Genomic DNA, 12,620 nt, shown 5'->3' on the forward strand with positions numbered 1-12,620 from the left:
CACGGGAGTTGTAGTGCCACGACGATCTACGTCTACGACTGCCGCGTAGCCTTCTGGGAAAGCCTTCTCTTTCCGCGAGATGCTCTTGGGAGATGTAGTTCCATTCGCTTGTGCTGCTGCTGCGCTTCCCAGTCTTCTTTGCTCTTTGGGTTGGCTGGTTGGTTGGTTGCCGGGCCGGTAGCCATGCTGGCGAGCAGGGGCGGGAAGCCTCGCGAAGCCGCGAATCCAGCTGGTGGGGGTGGGGCTGAATCGGTGACAGAGCGGGTCCTACGGGAAGCTCACCTGCTCTATGTACATCCAGGCCATGGTGAGAGCTTGTGGGGGGGGGGGAGTGTCTCCCATCTTAGGGGTGAAGGCTTGAAAACTAACTTTGTCTGTGTCTCCCTACTTTATTTGCAGGTCTGGTGTCAATTGGAGCACGCCTGGGCCTGGCCCTACTCCCACCACGCCGCAAAGTGACTGTCATGGTGATGGGCAACCACAGTGCTGGCAAGAGCAGCTTCATCAACTGGTGAGCTGGGACACTCCAGACTGGGGCTGGGCAGAAAATCACACAGCCAGTCATTGGGGTATACCAAGGGGTGTTGATGTAGGTACAAACTACTATGGGAAAATCTCAAGGGGTTGGTGTGGGTGCAAGGCATTGTGGGAAATTTCAACAGGTGGGTCTAGGTGCAATAATTACAGGAGGTCTCTGTGTGGTTGGCCCTGGGGTATCTCAATATTTGGAGAGGCGTTTTGGCTAAATATCAGGTACCTCTGTCTGCAGGGCTAGACTAGAGGAAATTGTTTGCACGGGGTGTCTCAGGCAACTGGCTACGATATTTGTTGCTCAAACAGGATTTGTGTCAGAAGGCTGGCATCTCTGGGACATCGGATTTCACCATGCACCATTGCATTTCCCACTCCCAGTCCATAGCTAGCCATTTTTATGTATTAGAATCTCTCCCTCCCTAAGTTGTTTTTCTTGATGTTTCCCTGCAGGTATGTAGAAGAGCACATTCAACGAACTGGCGTTGCTATTGAGACTCAGGGCTTCACTTTCATTACCAGTGGAAGGAAGCGAGAATCCCTCACGGTGAGAAATTCTTGCTGTAATTCCCTCCTTCCTTCCTACAAAATGTGACTACTGTATTCAGATTTCTTGGATTCTCTGGACTACAAATATGGGGGAAATTTGCTGTGTCAAAGCAAAGGTTTGTCTAGTCTAGTACTTAGTCACTAATTACCAGCTTCAAGGCAAGTTGGAGATAGCCACTACTTGTTTTTTAGTCCCCAGAGAGGTAGTCTCATTTTGAACATGGCTCTTTGCTTTTGGCTGTCATATATAATAACAGCCACTAATAAACTCATCCTCTGATTCTTTTAAAAGACATCTACGCTGCAACCATAGCAGCATCCTGTGCACTGAACCTTTCTGTTTTCCCCTTCTGTTGCTGCAGGGAAATGCTACACTTCATTTGTACCCCCATTTCCAGGCCTTGCAGAGCTTCAAAGGTCAGTTCAACAGTTTCAGACAATTGGGATCTGAGGATTAGAGACAATTGGGAACTGAACAAACTCCTTGCTGAACATTAGCTTGACCTGGATTAAAGGAAGCAGTGGGTGACTGTTTGAGGGCTTGCCATCAGCCATTAAGTTACCCCATCTTGTGTGGGTAATGAGCTTAGGAGGGCAGCATCTGTTTTCAGGGAAGGTGGAGAACAGGCATGTTATTTAACATCTGTTAGCGGAGAGAGAGGCCGATACAGAGTCCTTATGTGTGTGCTATTAAAAAGTCAAAAACAACCTATGTGGACATATGGAACTGTCTTATTCTTAGAGCCAAATTAAGTGTTGTGTTAATCATGTCATTGGCACTAGGCATGTGCCCGAAACGTTTCAGAGGCCATTATGAAGGCCTCTGAAACGTTTCGGTGCCGGTGGGGGTAGTACTTTTAGGGCAGGGGAGGGTATACTCACCTCTCTCGCTACATTTCCCCTGCCGGCGCTCTGTTATTTTTAAGCCCCTCGAGGCGGCAGTGTTCCTCCTTGCCGCCCCGTTCCCCCCCATTGGCCGGAAGTAGCGAGCGTCCATCGTGCGTGCACGCACAGCAGACAGGCACACGCACGCAACAGGCGCATGCTACTTCCAGCCACTTCCGGCTGATGGGGGGAACAGGGCGGCAGGGAGGAACGCTGCCGCCCCGAGGGGCTTAAAAATAATAGAGCTGCCGGCAGGGGAAATGCGGCGGGAGGGGTGAGTACACCCTCCCCTGCCCTAAAAGTACTACCCCTGCTAGGGCCGAAGATCTTCGTGCACATCCCTAATTGGCACTGGTAAGTTTATTTGTTTTCTATGAATTTGTACGTGTGGGGGATGCAGTCTGGATCTCTTCCCATCCTGTGTGCTCTGTGTCCCATAGAAGCTTTTTTTCAAGAGCGAAACATCTCATGTGGGGGAGGCAATTCAAATCAGGACGACGTGTGGGGAGGATTAAAGATACCTCGCTACTGTGGTCCTGTTCTGAATTGTCATTCCCTCCTCCACATGCTGTTTGAGGGTGGAGCAGGGGCGGGTGGAGGCAAGCATGCCAGGACCAATGATTATAATCATGTCTAGTTTGGCTCCGAGTCAGACTTTGGGTTCCAGCTCAGTATTGTTTACCCAGACTACAGTGACTCTCCGGGGGTCACCCTCCGGATTATGGAGGTATTTTTTTTTAGCCCAGACAGGGATCTTTTCTAGCCCTCTCCGGAGGTGCCAGGGATTGAACCAGGGGACTTTTGCATACAATATGGGGCTGTGCTACAGAGCACCCCTCTTTTTAAAGGGGAAACATGCACAGGCATCACTCAAAGATGAACCCAGGGTCCCATATTTACCTTCCCCCCCCCGCTTCTCCATGTAGGGGTGCCAGAGTACCTAAGCACTGAGATATGTACCTCCAAGCAGAAACAGTTCCCTCTGATCACCTTCCTTGATACACCAGGATTGGTAGACGGCGACATGAAATACCCCTTCGACGTGGAAGGGGCACTTATCTGGTTTGGTAAGTGTGGAAGCTTGGATAAACGGAGTACTGTTAATCTGGAGGGTAATGGGGACTTAAACGGCTGGTTTGGATGATACGTCTGAGCCAGCCTGGTCCACACGCACCTAGGTAGGGACATTCTTATGCCCTCTCTCCCGGCACTCTGTTCCACTTCTCCTAAATATGACTAATATTTAGATTGCGTGTGAGGGGGTGGTTTGGACAAACAACCTCCCGATGCAGTTAGGAGCAAGATGTGCTCGTACACTTCCTGGATCACCTGTAGATGGGGACATCTTTGGTGCATCTTCTGCATTGGCTTCAAAACTACCATGCCACATAAGACTTGCATCCAGAAGAAAGTGGGCCTTTTGGGGGGAGAGCTGCAGCAGGGTAGTGGTTTAATCAGTAGAAACTCTGGCAAAAAAAGGAGGGCAGTTGGAATCTGAGGGGAGCTGTGGATTTAAAAGTAGGATTTTAGTGTCACTGGTAAAGATTTTGTATGGAAAAACTTTGAGAGAATGTCTTTCTGTGAAGATAATTGCAAGTGATGATGGTACTCTGTAGTATCTGGGGGAAATGCAGGTACTTGGGTGCAGGGGGTTGATCAGGGAGCCTTTTCCATTATATGTTAACTCCTTTCTTTCTTGCACGTACCACCCTCCATTGCCTCCACCTTACCCCACTGTCTTGCTTCAGGCCAGCTCTGCGACCTCATCTTGGTCTTCTTTGATCCCATGGGACAGGCCCTTTGCAAACGCACCCTCAACATCGTAGAGAATCTCAACGAGGGGCATGGAGACAAATTGCACTTCTACCTCAGCAAGGCTGATGAGGCGGGTGCGGAGGGTGACAGACAGGTACCTCCAAGGAACTAGACAACAGAACACCCGCTTCAATGGGAGGGAAATAGTGAAATGTAGAAAAGATTTTGGGTTTTAATTGACACTGTCATGTGCTTCTCTCTGGCAGAGGGTGCTGATGCAAATCGTCCAGGAACTCTGCAAGCGTCCAGGACTTAACAAGTGTGGGTTTGACATGCCCACAATCTACCTCCCCAACTCCAATAAGGTGAGTGGAACTTTGTATAATTTGGAGGTGGCGTCATGGGTAGGCACTGGCAAAGAACAGTTAATGAAATGATGGAGAGGTTCAGTAGGGGGAAGTGGGGTGGCCAGTGTGGCATAGTAGTTGGAGCACTAGAATAAGATTGGAGAGATCCAAGTTTAAATCTCTGCTGAGCTATAAAAGCTCAGTGTGTGATCTCGGACCTGCCACCGTCTCTCAGCCTAACCAACCTTACAAGATTGTTGTGAGGATAAAATGGTGGTGGTGGGTGGTGGTGGTGGGAGAAATACACACCATATATGCCACTCTGAGCCTTTTGGAAGAAAGACAGGATAAAATATTAAATAAACGGTGGCACATTTGGGCCTGTGAGGAAATGGTGATTTAAAAGTATGATATGGAACAACTGGAAGTGCTGAACTGATGGGAACCCGGTCTTTTCACCTCAGCCAAGCCGCTGTGTTAATCAGATTGAGGAGATCTGCCGCACTATCGAGAAGACGATCAGTCAGACAGTTCAGCACACTCTCAATGCCCTGGAGCGGGACTGCCACCTCATTAATGAGGCCACACAACACCTGCTAGAGGAGGACAGGTGAGAACATGGCGTTCTGGAAAGGGGAGGACTGAAGTCTGAGGGAGATGGTAATCTTAATAAAACCAGAGGTTTATTGTTCATGAAGTATAACGGTGGGAGGCTAGTACTTGGGGAAGATTAGGTGGTATTTCAGATCATTGGAAGAAAAACTGAATGACTTTTAATAAGATGGGAAAACAGGAAAGGAGCAAATGGCAGACTAGCTATTCTGAGGTGAAGTGTGATTTCAAAAAAAGAGGAAAAAACTGAGAAGGTTAAGGAAAACCAAGCTAAAACATTGCTAACTGGGCAAAGAGACATCATTTAAAGCAGTGCTCTTTTCAGTTTAGTGTGGGGAGAGCAACTGTCCTTAATTTATCACCACACAGCATCTCTCCAGTGGCTTTTGCTGGGACAGGGAATCGTTTTCTCATACCTTTTGCTATGTAAACTGCTTTGATAATTCTTGAAAAGCAATATGTACAAATAATTTCTTAATAAAAAGCAGATCGTTGGAAAATTGATATTTGTGGGCAAATTATTATCTCGCTGCCTGAACTATGACACATGATTGTTTTACGTCTAAAATTAGCTCTCTGGGCTCTTTGAAAAAAGGGCAAGATAGAAACACAATAATTTAAACTGCGTTTGGGGCAAGAGAGTTCTGAATTTCATGAAAAACAATGAAAGCAACTGTGAGTACCAAAGTGAGGAAACTGGCCTCCATGTGGGAGTTGGATTTGTAGCTGACATTCTGACTAAATTTACTAGAGGAAGTTTCATTGAAATGTAATCGTCCTTTAGAGTAACTCCTGAGTAGTACTATTGAGTAACACAGACTGGAGATCAGTCTTTAGATATCGTGGGATATGGTGTTTGATATGAACGAAGCTTCTTCTTTCTTGAGTATCTGTTTGTTTGTTTTCCTGTGTCTGCACACAGTGAGGCCAGGAGCAGCAACTTCCGTGCTCGCTTCCGGGGGACGCTACTGGGGATTGCCGGCTGCCTGCTGCCCATCTTTCTTCTCTTGACTTTGCTTTTTGGTACTGCTTTTGCTCACCAGTTCTGGACTCTGCTGTTGGGAGAGGAGCAAAGCCAAGCACTGGAGCTGTATGTGGTAAGTGGTTTTTTTTGTAACTTGCGTTCCTTCTCTCCAGCTTCCCAGTACTCTACAGTGCCCCAGAAGCATCATTTTTCTCCACCTTTGCTCTCCAAGTGCTCCTCAGTTAAGCCCCATTGCACTATCTGACATAGGAAGCTGCCTTAGACCATTGGTCTACCTAGCTCATTATTGTCTACACTGGTTGGCAGGGGCTCTCCAAGATTACGGCCAGGAGTCTCTCCCAGCCCTGCCTGGAGATGCCAAGGAGTGAACCTGGGACCTTTTGCCCTTCTACAGCACCCACACGTAGTCTTCCATCCAATTACAAACCAAGGCAGATCTTGCTTAGCAAAGGGGACAAACCATGATTGCTGCCTCAAATCCAGCTCTCCTCCCCATGGAAGGCCACATAAGATGGAGTAAGATGCTCTGTGGTAGTGGTGATTCATTCAGCACTCTTCCTTCTTGCCCTTTTTCATGACTAGCAATCATCCCAGAGACGCAAGTTTTGGGCGGTATAGAAATATTTTTAATAAATTTTAAAAACCATGCAACACCTTTTTGATCTATTTCCCCTTTTATCACTCTTTTTCTGCTTGTGCTGTTTATCAGACTGTCTTTGGGCAGGCTTTTTAAAAAATTAATTTTGCTTAATTCTTTGTTATATATTTTATATATAATATTTATTGTGCATGTATAGTAAACTTACCTTTTGTTGGTACAGAACTTGGGCAGTCCGGGCATTAAATGATGTTGTGTTAAACCTCTGGTTTCTGTGAATACCAACTCCATGCCTTTTTACTCGCAATCCTATTTTTCAGCGCCCCGTTGCCTCAGTCTGGAGTCTTGTCCCTGAAGACCAGACTTTAACAGTATTCTTTGGACTTCTCTGCCTCTCCATTCTCTTCCTGCTCTTGGCCAGCTATACCTTCAAGTAAGAAACTCTCCTGGCTTGCAACTTCAGGCACTCAAAGTAGGACTCTTCCTGTAAGCACTCTTTCACTGTATTTTCTGTTCCCAGGACAAAACCCACTTTATCAAAAAAACAGAAGCGACAACTGGAAGACCGACGGGACTACGTGTTGGAAGTCGTGCTGGAAAAAAAGGTTGCCATCTATGGGGAGATGGGATTATGGTGCAGGGCTTGGTGTCTGCGCCAAAGGATCATGGGTAGCACAAGTGTGGTGCTTGGTCCCGTTGTGGGATTCTAGGTAACTGCAGGGGGGTATATACGCCCTGAAAGATTATGGGAAACTGGGAAGAAGGGATTGGCCGAAGTGGGGGATTACAAGTAATACTGTTTTTCTGCAGAGACAGCTCTATGAGCAGTACCTACTCCAGAGCATCGGTGAGCAGGACCTGAGCTGAAACTCCTACCCAGTGTATTCTGAGAGACGACCAGTTCCCCTGTCTACACGCCCATTAAAATCCTTCCTGTCTAAGTTGCTCCAGAGAGAGATAGTGATAAAGACTGTGAATTTTCTACAAGGCCAGCTCTTCACCCAGCTTCAATGCCTTCTCAGCTGGTTCCTCTTCCACATAAAACAACTCTTTGTATATGACTGGGTTACAGCGGCAACCTGTGATATTATGTACAGTGATTAACCATAGCACTGATGCCATGCATCTAAAAAGACAGTGATGTACTCATTATGTTTTCTGTACATCTGCTCCTCCTCCCTCTTGACTGGATGGTGCTTCCGGCCTTCTGTTACCTCTGTCCTGCTGAGGGGACAACAGCAACACAGCCCTCTGTGCATCTGGCTGGAATGTAGGATTCCCCCTATCTTATGATGATTGCATTGCCATGCATGGAAATCGTTAGCTGGCAACACTACAGGCCAGTAATACTCTTTACTGGCAACTGTCATGCAGGCCATGGGCATCTTCTTCAATAAGAAAAAAGCACATGCCCTCAGGACCCTAACTGGTACTCCTTTTCTTTGGAGATGCCTCATCTCTACAGCACAGCCTCACTCCTTACAGTCCGTGTAATGACAAGTCCCTGACTGGCTATCCCTTGGCCTATCCAATGGGAAAGGCACTATCAAGCTGGATGCCTTTTGTTTTTCAACTGTGAAGTCTGATGTCTTCATCTGTTATTTAGAGGGCAGTACCTCATATTTCTAAACCTCTCTGGATGTTGTATAAAGGCACGTAGCTGCCTGTATTTTTTGCCACATCCTAACAAGTGCCTTCTGCTGACACTAGCTCTTTGGTGATACCACTGTTCCCTCTCGCATTCCATTTACAGCCCTGCCTATGCTGATACTTAACACTGTGAAATCTACCAGTATTTAAGGTTTTCTATAAGCTATAATTTACCCAGCATCCTTTGCAGTGTGCTGGAGATCTCCTCCCACCCCCCAGAGGCAGGAAGTACTTTTATGGTGGCAAGAGGGCTGACTTAGGGAAATCTGAACTCATTTGGTTTGTCCTCACTATTCGTTTTGGAGCACCTCCACCCTAATCTCAGTATTTGTGCCTCAGTGATGGGAAATGTCTGATTATCATGAAGCCGTCTGCGATATTCCACATAATAGGGCAAGTGACATAAATAATCATTACTGATCACGCTTTTAGGAACAGGAACAGTTCTTGTGTGAAGGTGAGCCATTTTTTCCAATCCTTTGCCTTAAGAAGTATCTGACTCAGGAAGAACCCATACAGATGGGATGAGGCTGATGTAATGTGAGTTTCTAAACAGCCCTTCTAACTCCAAAGTGTTACATTGGGTTGTCGCTCCTCAAGGCCGATCTCCAAATTAGATTGAAGTTTGGATGCTCTGACAGAATTGTCAGCAATGATTTCTTTCACTGTATTTCTTCCCTGCCGCATATCGCCTTGGGGGCAGGAAATGCTACATCTGCCAACCACAGGCTCCTGGTTTGGCAGATACTGATTCAGGAAGTGAGAGGAACCAGAACTGATGGAGATGTGTCGCTGCTGTGGCTAGTCAGCTCACTTCACTTCTGCGCCTCTCAAACAAAACCCATTTAAGATGAATCGCCTCTTAAATGTTGATATATTGGTGACCATTTAGTGGGTGAGTGTAGTAGTGGTATGATAGCCTGACCTCAGTCTAAGGCACATGTTTTTTAGAAATAATTTTTAAGGTCCCCTGGTGTGCCCCCCTCCCCCGCTTCAACTTGGCTACCACAGACGACTGCAGCATTGCCCCTTTCTGAGGCTTCAAGAAAACTGGCCTGAAAGGCCTCTCTTTCTACAATGTGTCCCAGGAAGTGCTGCTGGGAACCAGGGCGGTGGTGGGGATGTTGTAGCATTTAATAAAGCTCACTGTAGAACCTGCCTTGGATCTCTTTTCTGTCCAGAAGCTGCCTTTCACGCCTGAGGTATAGTTCCCTCCTCTCCAACAGCCTCCATTGTTCATGATGGCTGATAGCCTGGCTCGACTCAAATGAAGGTCATGCAAAAACTATTCAAGCATCTTTAATAAAGATTCTTTATTGAGCATAGAAAATACATTGAATTTGGGGTACTGAACATACTGCCATTCTGTCTGTCCAATAATATGCTTTCCCAAGACCCACCCTAGGCCTGATGCCCTGCTTTCCTGACCTATGTGGGTACAGTCTTGCTAGGGATCTATCCCACCCCTACCTAGCTCGACTTTTTGTATATCTCCAGACTCCCATGGGAAAAGATTAAAGGCTTGTTTAAGGCTTTTCAATCTTGACAGCCTCTAATTTAAATAGGTGAGTGGTTTCCCCACCTGGGCAAGATCCTTAAAATGGCAAGCTTAGGAAGGTTATTTCCATTCCTAGTCTAAGAATGCAGCACTGTTCCACCACTGGCCTTCATGAGGCGTGGGTGGTGAGCACTGCAGCAGTCTCTCCTTCACTTGTCGTGGGATGAGCTGCAGCCATCTTGACAGTCTTCACCTTCACTCTCATTTGAGTGGTACTACATTGTTGTTCCTCCCTCCTTAACGCAAGATCCCACTGTGATGCGTGGTGTCCATCCATATCCACATAGACATTGCCGTTGTGTCCAGAACGTGAGTAATGTGATGAAACTCAGAGCTGAAGGAGAAAGGAAAATCGCAAGAAGGATTGTGGGTAAGAGGCACTGGCCATATCCTTCTCCCAGGGAATCCGTCCTTTTGTGGCTGCCATTTTGTGTGAATCCATAACTACAACTGGCTAGTACTAAGTGATTATTTTGAGGGATTTAAAAATATCAATCTGCTTTGATTTTATCACTTTATTTCTCTTCCTTTTACATAAGGGAAAGTCCCTTTTGAGGGACGTGTAGTCATTATCTTCCCTACGATGACAACCATTTTGCATGGTGTTCTTCCACTGATATCATTGGCAGCCATTTTACTGATCCATATAGAGACCACTCACCTGCATTTTTCATTTTTTGGATGATGTCCCCTTGCGTTTCTGCTCAGTGCGTTGCAGCTTCAGGACTATCTTGCGTTCGTGGCCACCAGGACTTGGACGGTTCGTGTGATCCTCAGCCTCTTTCTTGGAACGGCCTTTGCGGGAGGACCCACCTGGCAGTACCAAACAAGGGACAGTCCGTGGTATCGTTTGAGGCACATTTTCAGAATCACTTCCTGCCTATTAGCAGTCCCATACCCAGCCTTGTCAATTTATTATGAGGAGCTGCAGTCCACCCTTTCCCACTATCACTGCCCTTGTTGGGGTTTCACTTCTTCCTCTTCCAGCCTTAAAGGGCTGTTGTTGGCCCTTTAAGGCTAGGCAAGAGGAAGCATGTTTCCACTTGGCTCGGAATTGCCCTGTGTGTTAATGCAGAACAGGGCAGAGCTAGTAGCCACAGGCAGACAGTGTTGTTATGGAAGCCTATATTTATGGTTCCAGGGAGTGGATGTCCTTATTTATTCAGATGTTTGCTTGGAGCAACTGCTTTTCCCCTAAGGGCGTGACTGGCAAATTGCAACACTGACTTACTGTAATGCTTTTTTGACTGCCTTGCAGACCAGGTGGGGAGAGGACAGATTGCCCTCTATTTTTGCAAGGGTGGCTACAGTTCCTACCTCTCAATATAGCCTTCCACTCAAATTGGCAAAAATCTTTCCTCTTATGTGTCAATCAGCAAGATTAACATCATGGAAAACTGTTTTTACTGAAGACAAAACCCCCACTCTTATATTAGTGGACTGACTTTAGCTGTTTACAGCTTCTCAGCATGGCAAGAGGTGGGCGGGTTAGCACAATACGTTTCTTGTGTCAAGGAGCTGCCTTGGCTTGTCCTTAGTCGCATGTGTGCAGCATATGGAGAAACTGGCTGAAATGACAACTAGCAGATATCAGTTTTTTCCCATCTATCTCAGAAATCTCCATGGCAGTATCTGCGTACTGCTGGCTCACATGTATAATGCAGAATGCACGAGGCATTCTGAAGATGGCTTAGGACTGTCTGTGTGGAGGGCAAACAGTTTGTGTGACTGGTCTACCTCAGGGTTCCTTAACCTTGGGCCCCAGATGTTGTTGGACTGCAACTCCCAGAATCCCCAGCCACAAAGGCAGTGTTTGGGGATTCTGGGGGTTGTAGTCCAACAACATCTGGGGGCTTAAGGTTAAGAAACCCTGGTCTAGAATATTTAAGGATGCCTTTGCAAGCTGAGTAACACTTCAAAATCTTGTAATCTCCTTCTGGTAGGGATAGCAGGGGGGTCTCAAGACTTCTTAATGTGGACTAGTCACCTGCTCTAGCCACCTCTCTAAGTATAAACAGTTGAAAGGTTTAGAGTGATAATGGTAGGACTTTCAATGCATGCACATGGGTGTTAGTTGAGACTGTAAACTGCATTAGTAACTGTGAGTACAGAACTGGAAGGGAATCCAGCATACAGAGCTGTGATCTTGCCCTCCCTTATTGCTGCACCGTTCTGTACTCCCTCGCCCTCTATATGCTCCCGTATGAATATAAGAATCCCGCTTGCACCTGTCCCAGCTCTTGTAAAGCCTGTTCCCCTGCCACAGAAACACTTCCCAAACATGCATCCCCACCCCGCATGTCGGCTTTTGCCCACCCCTGCCAGCACACCTACCGCTGTATCTGTCTGTGAGACTGTAGAAATCATACTGGTCAAAGTATTCCACCTCGAAAGCAGTCGGACGTAGCTTCTCAGCCTGGATAAAAGAAAGTGACATGATGAGGGCTAATCTTTTGTGGCAGCTGGCAGTGAGAAAAGCAATAACAGCCGGGAGTCTGAAGTGGTGTTTGGTTGCTCAGAGCGTCCACGGTGTGTCTCTCCCAGGTTGTTTAGGAGACTATATATATACATGTGTACAACACCCACAATTGCATCACCCTCTTCCACCCCTTAAAGCTACATGCAGCAGATCTTGGACTACGTGCAACTTGTCAAAACAGAGATTGTGCCAGCTCCCTTCACGTGATCGTTGAGCCTCCTTTTCCCCACTCCACAAAGTCACTCCACCCCACTGCTTGCTTTTTTTGCTCCTGAGCTGACCACCCAGCCCCGTTCCAAGAGTTCTTATTAGCACAAATAATGTTACCGTGGAGTGTATGGGAAGCATTGATTCCTCTGTAGGGCACCTACCTGGGAGTGCTCAGATTTTGGCATTACCCCCAAGTTGGGCTGATCCCTTCTGTGTGTACTGCTGGGGTGTCTGTGAGAATCCTTCATTTCTCATGACAGTCTTTGGCGAAAAAAGAACAGAAATAACCAACTCTATTGATCCAACTCTGGATCAGCTGCAGTTTCTGTTTCATTGCATTTTGAACGTGTACACAAAATTGCCTCTTGAGGACTAATTCGCTGCCAAAGTATTAATGTGGATTAATAACTAACATGGATAATGTCCAGAAACCTTACTGCAGCGAAAACAACAAAGAGTCT

At 46.8% G+C, this 12,620-nt stretch overlaps 1 protein-coding gene across 2 annotated transcripts; it reads left to right on the forward strand.

The window, feature by feature from the left end:
* Positions 1 to 9,070, forward strand: LOC128330675 (uncharacterized). 2 transcript variants are annotated; one of them, XM_053263869.1, is made up of 12 exons: positions 1 to 307; positions 400 to 511; positions 985 to 1,078; positions 1,443 to 1,497; positions 2,892 to 3,032; positions 3,714 to 3,874; positions 3,987 to 4,085; positions 4,532 to 4,677; positions 5,602 to 5,776; positions 6,583 to 6,695; positions 6,783 to 6,972; positions 7,073 to 9,070. In XM_053263869.1, exons 1-11 carry the CDS (start codon positions 184 to 186, stop codon positions 6,970 to 6,972), a joined length of 1,410 nt encoding a protein of 469 aa, XP_053119844.1. In that variant the 5' UTR covers positions 1 to 183; the 3' UTR covers positions 7,073 to 9,070. The 2 variants fall into 2 exon arrangements, with proteins under 2 accessions (XP_053119844.1, XP_053119845.1); XM_053263870.1 differs by having other exon boundaries at positions 3 to 307; positions 6,783 to 6,867.
* Positions 9,071 to 12,620: the final 3,550 nt, after the last annotated feature.

This window comes from Hemicordylus capensis, chromosome 6 (genome assembly GCF_027244095.1).
Source record: "Hemicordylus capensis ecotype Gifberg chromosome 6, rHemCap1.1.pri, whole genome shotgun sequence".
Taxonomy (NCBI): domain Eukaryota; kingdom Metazoa; phylum Chordata; class Lepidosauria; order Squamata; family Cordylidae; genus Hemicordylus; species Hemicordylus capensis.